A 14,709-nucleotide genomic window follows, 5' to 3' on the forward strand; every position below is an offset into this window, starting at 1 on the left:
TTTTCCAAGTTGATGAAGAATGATGAGGAGGGCAGTGGCAGTGGCAGTGGCTGCTGCCTACTGAGAATATGCACTGGATTCTTAGCACAAAACTAGTGTTGTTGATTGATTGTTGGGTATCATTTTGATTCAACCCCGGAATTACGTCCCCACCTACATGCGCAATTTGATTTTCTATCAAATTTTATTACACATTCTATTTCATACATTATTTTTTTTACTTTGAAAAAACTTGATATATGTACCTCAATTAAGGTTACAGGTCACAAAATCGTACTTATTTAAGAACATTACCATATTTAAATAATGTTTAGTACTATATTAAATTATTATATATAAATAAGATTGTAATATCTTTCAGGCCACTTGCCTTGCCTGAGGGTTGAAGTTGGAAACAACTCAAAATCCCACCGCCAGACTGCCTCAGCCTACCTCGTACTATGTCCTTGCGAAAGAGGTCGTGCTTTAAGGATATCGCGCTTTAAGAGTATCTCATCACCACCAACTCTTATTTGACCCCAAAAGACAATTCTTCAAAAATGGGCATAGAATCTTGTATCTATGATGGAGTCCCCAACATGGATTTACATGGACTCCATATATTATTTAGATGGATAGTATTAGAAGTATTATTTTTTTTGTCATATATGGTAAAATATAAAAATTATGACCATAATTAATTAATTAGAGTTGCGTCATACAAAAGAGGTCAAAACATTCAGCTAAAATCTATACTTAATTGTCATAGTTAAAAATCTAAAGGACTGACTTGGAAAGGTCTGTTCAATCACCAGAAGAAATTCAACATTTAGCATGACTAATTGTTATGGTTATATAAATAATTGTAGTATATATTCATTAATCGTGGTCAGTCTATGGTTGTTGGTTGTAGTTTTTGCAAGTGTAGTTTGTCATGGTTAAAAACTATAGTTAAAACATTTGCTCTGACTCACGGTCAAGATAAGAATAGTTTCAATGGTGGATAATCTAAATTTTTGCATTGATTGTTATTTAAACATAGTTAATAATAATTATTTACCATAATTTTAATCCATAGTCAATAGTAAATTTTCTTCTAGTGGATCTAGCGGTGTTATTGAACAGTCCTACCCCCACCTCCACATATTTGCGTCAGCTGATGCTGGTTTTTAAATTATGTATTTAGTATATAATTTATTATATCATTCAATATATTCAAATTTAAAATTTAATTTAATATATCCACAAATTAAATTAAATATGTCGAAACGAGCCAAAAAAATAATATTACTATAAAAGTAAAAATATACGTTTTTTTGTCTTACCAATCAAATAAGGCTTCATGAACAGCTAGTTGTTAATACAAAATGAAGCAAACAGAAGTGCAAGCTGATCGCATCAAAATGAACCCTGTCGTGCGGTTCATGTGCTTCAACCTGTGTGATTTTGTGCTGGTTAACATTTTCGTTGTACTCCATTTTCATGTAGTAATGCAACTCCATAGTAGAGACTATTAATTAAGCATTTTAAGGAGTGTTTTTAGCGTTTTCAGAAAAGTAATTTTTAACTTTTAGCTGTCTAAAAGTAGTTTTGAAGTATTTAAAATGCCTGTTTCTACTTTTGAAATGGCTAAAAAAAATGCTTTTAGACCAAAAGTTAGAAACACCTTGGATGGTACTTTTAGCTACTTCGCCTTCTTCGTAAATAAATACAACTTTATTTTTTACTACTTTACCTTTATTATAATAATCTTAATTCAATTTTACTGTTTTTAATTTATTTTTAAAATTATATATTTAAAGTTGATACGGAGTTTTCAAATAATTTAAATTTTAGCAATAACTGAATCTACACTTTCATATATTTAATATTTGTAAGTTTTTTATATTTTATGCGCTATATGTCATCTAATTATATTATTTTGTTCACATATTATTATTTGATTAATTAATAGAACTATTATTTTTTGGAATCATTTAAGTTTAATTATTGTGTATAGATGAACATTATATTACTTATTGGAAGGACTATTAAATTAAATACAATTTTTTAATATTTTTGAAAAACATAAATATGATACTAGTCGAAATAAAATTTATATTTTGTGAAACAATAATTGTTAGTGAATAGTGACAAACAACAAGTGAAATAATAAGTAAAAAAACAGTATTTTTTAACACGTAGGGACAAAAACAGTCTTTTAGAAGTGACTTTTCTCCAATACTGTGCAATTTAGCTTTTATCTACTTTTCATTTTCTTTACAAATACTACACACTTTCATTTTGTTACAACTTTCAACTTTTTCTACAAAAATCACTTCTCTAAAAGCAAAAGTTTTTGCAAACACACCCTGAAAGATATAACAAAAGAAAAAGGGACATGAACTTTATTTTCTTAACTAATATTAATTAATTACATATTAGAGACAAACATTTCGTGCGATCCAATTAATATTGTTGACTGTCTTTCTGGTGAGATTACATTAACTAATTACTTTATCAGAAATATTATTAAAATATTCAAATACACGAATATATATGATCGATGATGCAGGTGGAATTAAATTAATTTTACTTTAATTAATTAAGTTAAATAAAATATATTTTGTGATTAGGTATAAAAGCTAAGGCATTGTGGGGTTGATGAATCTGTCCGTATCTCATTCAAGATACTGAGTGCGTATTGGTTTTACTCCAATCAGTTCATTAGATGGTGGAGGTTTATGTCCAAGAAACACAAACCAAACTATTTATAAAAAATGTAACTCACAAATAAGAATATTTACTTTTCGACAAAAAGTATAAATGTACAGCTTCTAATCGAAGCCAATAACTAATATTTATAATCTTTGTCTGGGAAAAGAGATTGGAATCTTTTCAAAAAGGGATGATTAATATATCACCAGATCAGAGCATTACGTACATCCACACCTCATGCTCAAGAAAATCTTTTATTCAAATCGGGTTTGGTCGGATCTGAAATTAATTATATGACAAATTAAATGTAATGTATACTCATCATGTAATTAGTGTATAATTAAAGAAGAGTGGTCAATCACATGATAAATGTATTATATTTGCTGTGTCATTAATTTAGTTCAACTAAATTTAATTTGAGTAAGAATTTTTTCATACTTAAACTAAAAATTGGGGGCGGCTTTTGCTCTTATTTTAGCTATTAAATGAACTCTAAGAATCGTTTTGTCATTTCATATCACATATATTGTACTTTAAAAGCTTTTAGTCTTATTGATATTTTATTTTATTTGATATAGATAATTTGCATAACTTATACAATATATGCAAATATTTTAATTATGTAATATTAAAGCGCGAAACTAATTTAAATTAATTAACTGATCAGTGAATTCTGCCGCTTCACTTGCCTTTAGAAATTATATGAAAGGGGTACGTACTCCTGTTCGTCGTATTGGCCCGTCTTTTTAATCCAATACCTATGAGACAAGACAGCGTTAGAATCACACGGGGACGGGCTTGGTAATAATTTTTCAATGTTTAAATTGATTAGTTATGTTGTAAGAATAAGTGTGCACTGCTGTAAGGGCAACAAAGCCGTATTTGGGGCACAGAACGTGATCATTTATAATTTTTTTCCAATTATACGTTTTTACATATACGAAAATGATCGATTGATCATGGTGAGTCTATATATATTATAGTAACTTTTGAATGTATTGGAGCAGGGCCGTGACGTGATGACTGTAAACGGATGGTAAAGTTAACTACAGGTTGACAACGAACTAGACATGGTGGGTAAAATTTTGATACGATCTTGATCAAATTATTTATTGGGCATAAACCACCTAGTAGTGAAGTCCAGAAATCAAAACCTAACCAATTATTACAGAAGATAAATGTGTTCGAAAAACCCTTATACAATTATTATTACAAATCAACAATAAAAGTACAAAGAAGAAAGATTATTTACAGATTATTTACAAAGAAGTAAGTTCACACAAAACACTTTTAAAGTGAGGGAGAAGGAGAGTGTGTTTTGTTTTCTGCTTTTTCTTACTGATTGCCAGAAAGCAATCAAGGGTTTATATAGGAGGATGCCATTGACTATAGAGAGAAAAAATTATGCCGGAGGAGAAAACCAAGAACGGCGGCGGAATACCAAGATCAGAGAATGAGAGAGAGAGAAGAGAACGAGGAGACGCTGAGAAATAGGGTTAGATTTTGACCTTTCAATCAGTAACTAAATATTTAAAGAAGAGAGAGTGCGAGTCGGATTGAATGGGGAGGGTAAGAGGACGTGGGCTGGGCCAGTCATCCAAGTGAGTGGTGAAGGAGATTTGGGCTAGGCCATTGGAATGAGACATGGGGCCACATGTTTTTCCATTATCTTGCATTGATATTGAAAAAATACCGTCGTCATCATAAAACTAGAAAAAATAAAATCAATTGATCTGAATTCCAGCATTTTCAATCGGAATTTTCTAATTTGTACAGCTATGAGAAATTTTATAACCGTAAATAGGATTACAACGAGGACAGCTAGAGATGATGAACTAACCTAGGCGGAGAGGAAACTCAAAATAATGAAAACTATCCCAATTCGTTTTTTCTTCCCAAATTTCCCAACCAAAATTTGAGTAAAGTAGGCGTCTCGTCACTTAACCGTAAAGTTTCACTTTAATTACAAACTATGGATTTCATTAAATTAATTAAAATTTTGTCCGAGGACGCCATATGTGGGACATAATATGTATATGCTACAGCATATCTTCATGAACGATATAAAAAATTGGGGACTTCATAATTTTAATTTCAGACAAGATTATTTAATCATGTAAAAAACATGGTACGTAACATAATAATTAGTCTAATGGTAGTGCTTTGATATATATCTTAGACAAAATAGCTATAATTAATAATATCTGATGCACAAAATGCCTGGAGCTTTGGATTATCTTCGTGGTGCTAATAATTCTTTTGCAAAAGTGGAAAAATGGTTTGTAATTATCCACAACAACCAAATTCCGGAATTAGATACATAATATTCTTCCATGGTGGAGCTTTTTGGACTAATTTTGTTTATATAAATTAAAAAAATCTCTTATTAATTTATTGGGTATATCTTTGAATCTTTTCACTCTAAATTGTTTCTCTCCATTCACTTAAATAACATCAGATTACAAATATTTTTAGAGGTCTAAATATCATACTTTATTTCAGACAATTTTTTATAAGACAATCACAACTTTTTGTAGAATTTTTCAATAAACTTGAAATTTAGACCATTTGAAGTTAAACTCATAGAGCTTTAATTCCAAAATGATAATTTTTACCCTGAAAACGCGTCTGGAAATTTGTTGAAAAAAGTCATGACGATTGCAAATGAGGAAATAAGTTCAATTTTCGATAGTAGTAATATAATGATATGACAAACATTTAATTTCTTTTATGATTAATTATTTTATAAATTCTTTAACCGCGATCCCCAAAAGGATTTGACAGTAGGGAGTGTGAGTGTGAGTGTGGGGTAGATTCCTTTTGTCCCACTTGCATGAGATGAGAATTGAAGTGGGAAACAACTCAAAGTCCTCTAATTGGGAAAGAGTAATTTCTTGTTCTGGGGCGTGGGGGTGTGTTTGAGTGGCCTACACCCTCACCCTCAGACATGCCTATTTGTACTTGCTACAGAAATTGGGGTTCCAGCCCAGTATCTCTCTCTACTCTCTACCTATACCACTAACTCTTCCAATAGATTCCAGATATCACTTGTGTTTATTAAGTGGCCACTGGCCAACCTGCATCTCAAGACCAAGAACAACACCCTACGTACTCCTCTATTATTCTTTAAATGTTTTTTTTTTTTTTTAATGAAACGACGTACACCGCCATTACAGTCCCACCAAGATGCAAAATGAACCACAATCACTTGTCATATTAAATCAGACATGAGTGATCTATTACTGTATGTATATTTATGTTTAAATCTGTTCGATTTCGTACTTCACGGGAAGGTATAGGGAGTTGCATTTGAACTATTTCATCTCCACCTACGTTTTCAATACAATTAGTTAGGCCACCAGCATATATGTACTTCTACAAATTACTCTTTCATAAAAAGAGATAATTATATTTGTATTATGAGTGTGTTTGGTTGGAGTGAGAAATGGGAGTATAAGAGAAGTGGAAGTAAAAATGAATATTTAAGAGATAATTTGGTGTTTGGTTAGAAGGAAGAGATAAATGTGAAGCAAAACTTAATCTATATGAAATCCTTCCGGAGTCCAATTTTGTTTCCATCCAAAATTGAGACGAAAAGATAAAAAGGTACAATTTTTATTTTTATTTATTTTATTACCCATATATATATATATATATATATATAATTTTCCTCCAAAGTTTTTTTTGGTATCAACAAAGGTAACTGGTGTTTGAACATTAGTTGAAAACATTGTTAGTAATTTTTATTTTATTTAAACTAAACAATTTAAAATAAATAAAAAATACACATTTATGATGAATATTTTTATTAACAAAAAATATTCTCATTCTTATTTATTTTTTGATACAAAATGAAGAGAAGAGTTATTCAGTAAAATTACAAAAATTAGTCTTTCGTTTCTCAATCTGTTTTACTCATACCAAACAAGGGAAATTATTTGTGATTACTCTCCTTTCAATCATACCAAACAATTTAAAAGAAAACTATTATTCTTGCCCTCCCCCTCCCCCTCCCCCTCCCACTTTCATTTTCCTTTTACTTAAATCAAACGAACCCTTAATGTCTATTTATATAAATTACTACTGCCTTTTGAATAATGACATATATACACATAAAAACATCAAGATCATTTGCACAACCCACTTCTTCTGTAAACAAACAATAAGTCGGAGATGTAAATATAATTATTCTTAATTTGAGGTTTTTTCTTTGGGTTCATAACATAATTGGAATATTCTGTGTGCTAGGTGAATTCTATAGCTGTCCTGACCAACTTGTCATTTCTAGTTGTGAGGAAACATATAATAACTAGAAGTGGAGACTGAGTTTGTTTGAAGAGGAACGAGGCTTTGTTATCACGCTGATGAGGCTCAGTTGGAACAAATCATATTGACATTCTCGTGACATTGTTAAAAGAATTTAGGATAATACATTACAACATTGAATTAATCAATTAATCAACATGCTGTCATGTATTACTGCAATATCTACAATCACACTTCTTCTATTGCTCTCTCTCAGACGGACGAGGATTTTTGTTCTCCGGTACTGAGTCCTCCAATGTCTAGTTGATCTTTATCACTGATGTGGTCATTGCCGCCACTAATATCATCGACGGGTTTCACGACTCCACTGCGAAGCTTCTTGTTATCCACCGAGTCCCCTCCTGTCTCCCTAATCTCCAACACGACATGATCGTTAACGGGTTTCACAATTCCTCGATGAAGCAACTGCTGTTGCTTTTCAAGTGATTTGATTGGCTTTCTGAAACGTGCCTTTTGAGAAAGTTCGTCAATAGAAACTGAAATTTCCTCTACGCATCTAATGATGTCGATGAGTATTGATGCAGTGACGAGTACAGGCATGATTTCTTGGAGGTCTGTTTTGGTGGACAACGAGGAGTTCTCCAATACGTTCTTAAAGCCGTCGGCTGTGGCTGCGGAATTTTGAATGTGGATTTTAGCAGCTGGTGATGGAAATGTCATGTTTTTTACTGCAAAAGATAGTTCTTTCAGGCCTTTGCTACATTCAATGCTCATGTTTTTGCATGTTGATTGGATTTTCAATTGGAATTCTGATGCTACCTGAAACTCAAATTATAAGTTGGTCAGAGAATTCTATAGTATCAATTTTATATATAGAGACGAGTATGTATTAATTAAACGCAATAGAATTTGTAATAGAAAATTCAATATAAATAATTGATTGAGTTTTTGACTACACTTGCCTGAGGTTTTGTGTTTATGCACCTGCTAAGTACTTCAATGTGGCAAGCACAATCCCGGACGAGAACCCCAATTTTCAAGTACTGTTTCCAGGGATGATGGAACTTAAAGCCACCATGACCAATCTCCCACCACGCAAAATTTGCCTGAAATTAAACATTATTCATTATTAGATCGATTCATAATACTATATATATAAAATTAAAAGAAACTCTTATAACGACTATTAATAATAAGTACAACATAAATTAATATCCTAGGTACTTGACGTAATATATATATATATATATATATGTGATAATCATCAATTATTATGTCACTAATGCAATAGTTGAAATATATATAGTACGAGAATATATAAGCTTAATTACTAACCAAAGATTCCTCAGTTGCTTTTGAGTTTAGCACACTCTTGTATATTTGGAGGTACGACTTTTCCTTGTCATCTTTACACTGAACCACACTACTTTCATCTCCTGGAGAACTGAAAAGCTCACCTCCAAAACCTGTAAACTCAAATTTTCAAAGAAGTTTCTTAGGCTCCATGCACTATATCAGTACAAATAAATACAATAAAAAAAAAAAATTCTAGTAAACTACCCAGAAAATCAAATAGAGACCAAGTTTGGCCTATTTGAACTAATTATATGGCAAGGGTAATACATGGCCTATGATTGGTGTAAAATTTAGGAAAAGTGATCAATCAAATAGAAAGTGTATTTTCTACTTGATATATGATTAATTTAGTTCACTCAAAACTTGATTTGAGTAAATTTTTTTCATAAAATACCATAAATGGGCCGGGCCCCACTATTTCTTATTATTTTTTTCTTTCCAAAGAAGGGAATAACATATATTAACAAAAAAGAAGAAGAATAAAATGGAAACTGATCCCACATGTATATTTGCACCTTCTAAGAATGTAGCAAGCTTTTCTACATTTCCAGTAATAAGATTATGGAGATCCTGACCAGCCCAAACCGGGCAAATGAATATGGAGATTATCATGCACGTCGCCCCGCCGATGAGAATGGTGGACAATCTTTGGTAAGCTATCTGCAAATTGGTGGTGGCTTGGGAACCCGACACCGCCACTAGGCTGAACGTTAGTATGAATATCGTCACTCCATAGTCGTATCTCTGTTTCACCTTCGGGAAAAATCGCGTAAACGTAGCTATTGCAGCTGCATTAAAACAAAAATGTATAATTAATAATTTTATATTATTTTGGAATTATTAATTGTATTTTGTGTCTACATGCATGAAATAAAAATAATATATTTTCTTACGAGAGGTTCTAGTCGGAACCAATCATATGATAAGTATAATACACTTGTCGTGTGATTGATGTACAATTTAGAGAAAATGACCAATCACATAGCAAGTGTGATACATTTATTGTATGATTGGTTTGGTCCTGTCAAATATAATCTGGACAAGAATTTTTATATTTTTACCTAGAATAAACACCAGAACCCCGAGAACAAAGGCCTGCCCTTCCCCGCAGAGGTTTGCTAAGTACTCAGCTCCAACCCCTAATGCACCAGCTATCAATGTTGCACATCCTCTGTTTATACTTTTCGATAGGGTTCCACCTGAAAAAGAATAATTAAGTTAGAAAATAATTAAAAAAAAAACAGTTGTATTGAAATCTTGATAGTGGGTTTTTCATTACAAATAATTATTCGTACAAAACTATAGGTTGAAAATTGTATTTACCTACTGTAAACTCAAACACGACGACCACCGTTAAGATTGCCCACATTCCGGCTTGTCCGAAACCATCATAGAGAGGTCTGATGTAGTAGAACAAGGACACAAATGTGAGAGCTAATCCAACCTTAATCGCGTGCACGATTCTTCTCGGATCGTCCTCGCCTATTTTTTTCGTCTGCTTTGCGATCTCCATAACCTTGCCCTTGAACTTCCTGAGCATGGCCTTAAGGGAATCACGCAGACAACCTATGCAGCTGCGTGTATTCTCTTGGTATGTAATTGAATTCATTTCTATGGAGAAAAGACACGGCTGTGGATGAGCAACCATGCAAAGTCAAGTGGTAATTAGAGGGAAGAGCGCCAGCCCAGTTACTTAGGAAGGGAGGCAAAGTCGTATAGACTTTTTGGTGTTGGCCTTGTGATTTATAAGGACAAGTGTGAGCATGAATTTATAATGATGTAATAAGGAGACAAGGCAGTAATTAATTGTGAGGTTTCAATGCAAATTAATTAATGAAGGGTTATGACCTTCCAAAAAAAGTGATATAATTTGTCTGTCTAGTCTTCAGGACTAAAAATATAAACCTAACCACTTAATATATAATTTGTTTCAATTCTATTTATTCGATAAGTTTTTGAACTCGAGCCAAACTTGAATTGATTAGTGTAAAAGTAATATAATATATTTAAAGATATCAAAATACTCAAGTCCTATTCATATTTGATCCAATTAAAGTTTGTTTGGGTTCAATTACATTAGTAATCAAGCCAAGTTTAAATGTCATTTTGTAAACTCGATAACTAATTCAAACAATCTTGAATAATAATGTGTTTGATTTGGCTCGAATAATTTACAACCTTACTGTTCTTGTTTCCTCCGAGTCATCTCTATTTAATTTATATAATTACATACTAGGGTGGTCATAGATTTTTGCTGTGTTTAATTGATGACATGGAGTAATTAATTTTTCTAATTATTATTTTTTAATTGAAGGAGGATTGAAACTGATTCCCTAAATCTCTCTGGACCCAAATTCTATAGAAAATATAAATATGTAGCACAATTATATAAATTGATGGTATTAATTAAAAAAGCATTTCAGTTGTGACATAGAAAAGTTGGTGGGGATGCAATTTGGATATATAGTTTATTGATACTTACATGTATGTATGTCTTTAATTTGTTTTTATATATGGTAAGAAGATAAAGCACTGTTTGCTTGACCATCATCACAATAAGGTGGATGACTAGACTAGACTTATAAGGAGTGGATCTGGACATTATTTTCATGGATGGGATACAGCCCTTTTCCACAATTTTAAAGCACATAAATAAATTCCACCACCCCTTTCACTTTTAACACACACACACGCCCGCAGACACAAATTTGGACGTGTATGTATATATTGGGGACTTGTTTAGAACAACGCCAATTAAGACACAGATTGTCTAATTATATTATACAAACGTAGGTAGATTAGTCTTAGGATGGTGTGTTTGATATTACGCAAATATGTTGAAACTATTACCATTGATCACCCAATTAATGAAGGAGAATTGACGGGAAATTCTAATATCCGGAAATTAATTTTTTATGTCATGATTTATTATATTTATCATATGATTGACGTATAATTCATAGAAAATGATAAGTATATTATATTTACTATGTAATTGATTTAATTCGATCAAACCTAATTTAAATAAGATCTTTTCGAGAATTAACATTAAGAAACAACTCAAACTCATTCATCCCCATGGACTTCACTGACTTGGGGGCAATAATAACTCTAAGGGTAAATTTTATAACGATTTTTTTTTTAAGATTTGACATAATTATGAATATTTTTCATTATTTGAAAAATTATCCATATTATCTTGATTTTAACGGTCGTATAACATTTAGTCAAACCCGTTAGGTTTCTGTCCATTTTTGTGGTGAACTGATCAAAATGTCCTTATTATGGATTAAAAGTTAAGAATTAATTTGTTTTTTTAATTTTTTTGGACTGTGTGATAATACTTTATAATTTTTAAAAATTTTCAATCCACCTCTTTCGATTTTTTAATAAATTTTTAATTTTTTTAAAAAAATAAAAAAATACAGTAACGGCAAAGTTGACAATTTCATTCCCCTATTCAAGGATTACATAATTTTATCAAACATCAACGAAAAGTATTTGTAATTTTTCAAACAACAAAAAAATATTCTCAATTATGTCAAATCTTAAAAGAGGTCATCGTAATTTACCCAACTCTAATGGTAAATTGAAACTTGGAGGAGAATTGGACATAGGAAACAACTCAAACTTCCAAATAGGTTTCTTTCTTTTGCGTTCCTCTTCTTTACCAGTACTGCCTAAGCTGTTACCACTTGTTAAAGAAATTAATTGTGCTTGCAAGTTGCCCCATATTTCTAAATACATACTTACTTTTAATGTTCTTGTTTTGCTACAAAAATGTTGGGGGTATTTTACGCCTGTGTTGTACCTGCAAATTGTTCTAACTAACCTACTGTCAACAACAACGAAGCCATAATTAAATCATAATAAACACAGAATGTCTTGGCAAGAATTTAATCCATATGCATCATGAATGTAGCCTACTTCAATCCTAAGCTTCAGGGGTGGCAATATAGGTGGAAACTCATGCTTCCCACCCATTTAGTTTTGGGTTGGGTTTGATATTTTTTTAACATGGGTTCTATATGATTTTTATTTTAATTTAAATAGATTATGAGTCCTATATGAGTTCTAATTTGATTTTTCATGTTTAATTTTCTATTAGTTTATCAAAAATTATCTAAATAATATAATAGAATTGATGAAAAATATTAGTTTATGAATTCTAATTATGAATTCGTTATGAATTCTATATGGGTTGATTATGGGTTTTAAGTGGGTCGGGAAAAGTCTTATATAGGTTGTGATGGGTCTCAAATCGTCTAATCCCATGGTTTAATTAATTAAATTTATTGTTGATCAAGTTGACTACATATAACTTATCCATATGTTTTAATTTTTCTCACGTTTTTTATTAATTAGAAATAAAAGTCTAATCCCGTAGTTCAATTAATTAAATTTATTGTTGATCAAGTTGACTACATATGACTACTTTCATATGTTCTATTTTCACATTTTTTATTAGAAATAAATTTATCAAAATATATTAAGCATGTTTTAGTTTAACTTAATAAAATTAGATTGCACCATGGATTTTATATGGATTGGTGATGGGTTTTAAAAAAGTGTCCAACCCATTATTTATTTGCTTAAATTCATTATTAATTTAATTATTATACTATATATTACTAACTACTTTTACATTTCTAACTTTTCACATTTTTTATGAGGAATAAATTTTTCAAAATATATCTAGTAATTCATCATTTTTCAAATTAATGAGAAACAAATTAAAGGAAAGTGAAGGATTTTATAAAATTGTCGGAACTTTCAACTCATATGTGACTATTTAATTTTTTTTTTGTTTTTGAATAAATTAACAATATATAATTATATTTTAAAGTTTAATGAATATATTAAATATCAATATCTAATAGTAATAATTTATAATGAACTAACATGTACCACTGTTATTGCCGTTGAGAATTTACAATTCAATTCCAGAATTAATTATGGAGAAGTTGATTGCATTGTGTGGGGATATTTCCAACATACATCCCTTATTGAGACGTTCATCACCTAAAACGAGACCTATAAAGATCATGGCAAGCAACATCACTGAAGGTACGAAATAAAATGTAGGACCTTAGAGGACCTATAAAATGGAAGTATCTGAAAGTTATTGGAGTCCTCTGAAGATAAAGGACAAAATGTCCGAAAAGTACTGCGAGAGCTGCCTGCACTATACTGTCCGCACAGTGTTGGTCCCCTAGACAACTTCCTGTCTTTTTCAGCGGCCCTGCTACAATCCATAGCAATTCATCAGATCAAAACACGATCCAAGGGATCATGCTACATTGTGCAAATTTACTGTTACATATAAATATGGTTCTCCACCTTCATAATTAGGTGCGGAACCTTTATCTAACTCCATATACTCACTACATGTTTATGGGGAATTTCTAATTGACTTGACCATTGGAGAGTTATCACCGGAATCTCCCCTGGCCTAGCTCTAATATGGGTTTGTCTGCAATTCTCAAGGATAAGCCTTCATCTTGCGAACAGTAGGCCCAGAGACCTTCAGAGCCCTTCCGTCTACCTGTAGTATCCTCATATTTCTAGGATACAACACACTGCTATTCATCAAACGATTTATTTCGAAAATACAGTATTTTGTAATACATTACGAGCTTTCATTTTATATTTAATAAATAAATCTTTCATGTAATTATATGATTACTCTTCATAGACAATGAATAATACAAACTTAGTCGTATTATATTACAAGTTGTATGAAAAATATTGTCATCTTATATTATCTAAAATTTCAAATTTTGTAAATATTAAATATAAAAAAATAGGTATCATTACCCAATCTGACCCATTTACAACTCAATTTATTTTTAACCTATTATTTTAAACCAATTTTAAACTCGACTCACCGTGACACAAAATTAAACATATTAATCAGATTCATGCGCATTTTGAAAGAATAAGATAGACATATGTATGAAATCAAATAAACAATTGAAAGTTAAACGGCTGAGCTAAAGTAAGCAACCAAATGCAGAGAAGTAATGCTCATTTCATCTCAAAGTAAAAATTGATTTTGACATATGAACCTAATACTATTTATATTGAAAAAAAGATCGTAGGATGCTTTATCACTTACATCCTCATAGTCCATAGTATTCTCCTAGGTAGGTTTGTATATAGAATTAATTTTGTGTTTTTATTTATTATTTTCATTTAGTTAAAAAATATATTTACGAATAATATTTTCTTACTCGTTCGGACTTTTGTCTTCTATGAGTCCCTTCCCTCAATCACATTAATCTTAAGTTTCTATTTATAATATCACTATTTGGGAAAAAATATAACTTTAGACCCATAGGTATATAGGGTGACAATTTTGGTCGTGTTGAATTCAATTTTGACAATTTGGTACTGCAAATTAAAAATAAT

The 14,709-nt window shown here is 31.1% G+C and overlaps 1 protein-coding gene across 1 annotated transcript; it reads right to left on the reverse strand.

Moving 5' to 3' along the window:
• Window positions 1-7,051: 7,051 nt before the first annotated feature.
• Window positions 7,052-10,040, reverse strand: LOC105174205 (aluminum-activated malate transporter 8). The gene is made up of 6 exons (XM_020697721.2): window positions 9,622-10,040; window positions 9,360-9,497; window positions 8,814-9,086; window positions 8,278-8,408; window positions 7,905-8,048; window positions 7,052-7,761 (listed from the first exon to the last, which is right to left on the reverse strand). The coding sequence occupies exons 1-6, from the start codon at window positions 9,944-9,946 to the stop codon at window positions 7,195-7,197; spliced, it is 1,578 nt and encodes a 525-aa protein (XP_020553380.2). The 5' UTR covers window positions 9,947-10,040; the 3' UTR covers window positions 7,052-7,194.
• Between the last annotated feature and the right edge of the window lie 4,669 nt (window positions 10,041-14,709).

The sequence above is a fragment of the Sesamum indicum genome, linkage group LG11 (genome assembly GCF_026168435.1).
Source record: "Sesamum indicum cultivar Baizhima isolate 11 linkage group LG11, ASM2616843v1, whole genome shotgun sequence".
Lineage (NCBI taxonomy): Eukaryota > Viridiplantae > Streptophyta > Magnoliopsida > Lamiales > Pedaliaceae > Sesamum > Sesamum indicum.

Coding starts and splice junctions, on each gene's coding strand:
- LOC105174205 (XM_020697721.2), bottom strand. CDS start 9,946: ATGGTTGCTCATCCACAGCCGTGTCTTTTCTCCATAGAAATGAATTCA. Junction 9,498..9,621: donor CGTGTTTGAGTTTACAGTAG/GTAAATACAATT, acceptor ATTCTTTTTCAG/GTGGAACCCTATCGAAAAGT. Junction 8,049..8,277: donor AAGCAACTGAGGAATCTTTG/GTTAGTAATTAA, acceptor GTTTAATTTCAG/GCAAATTTTGCGTGGTGGGA.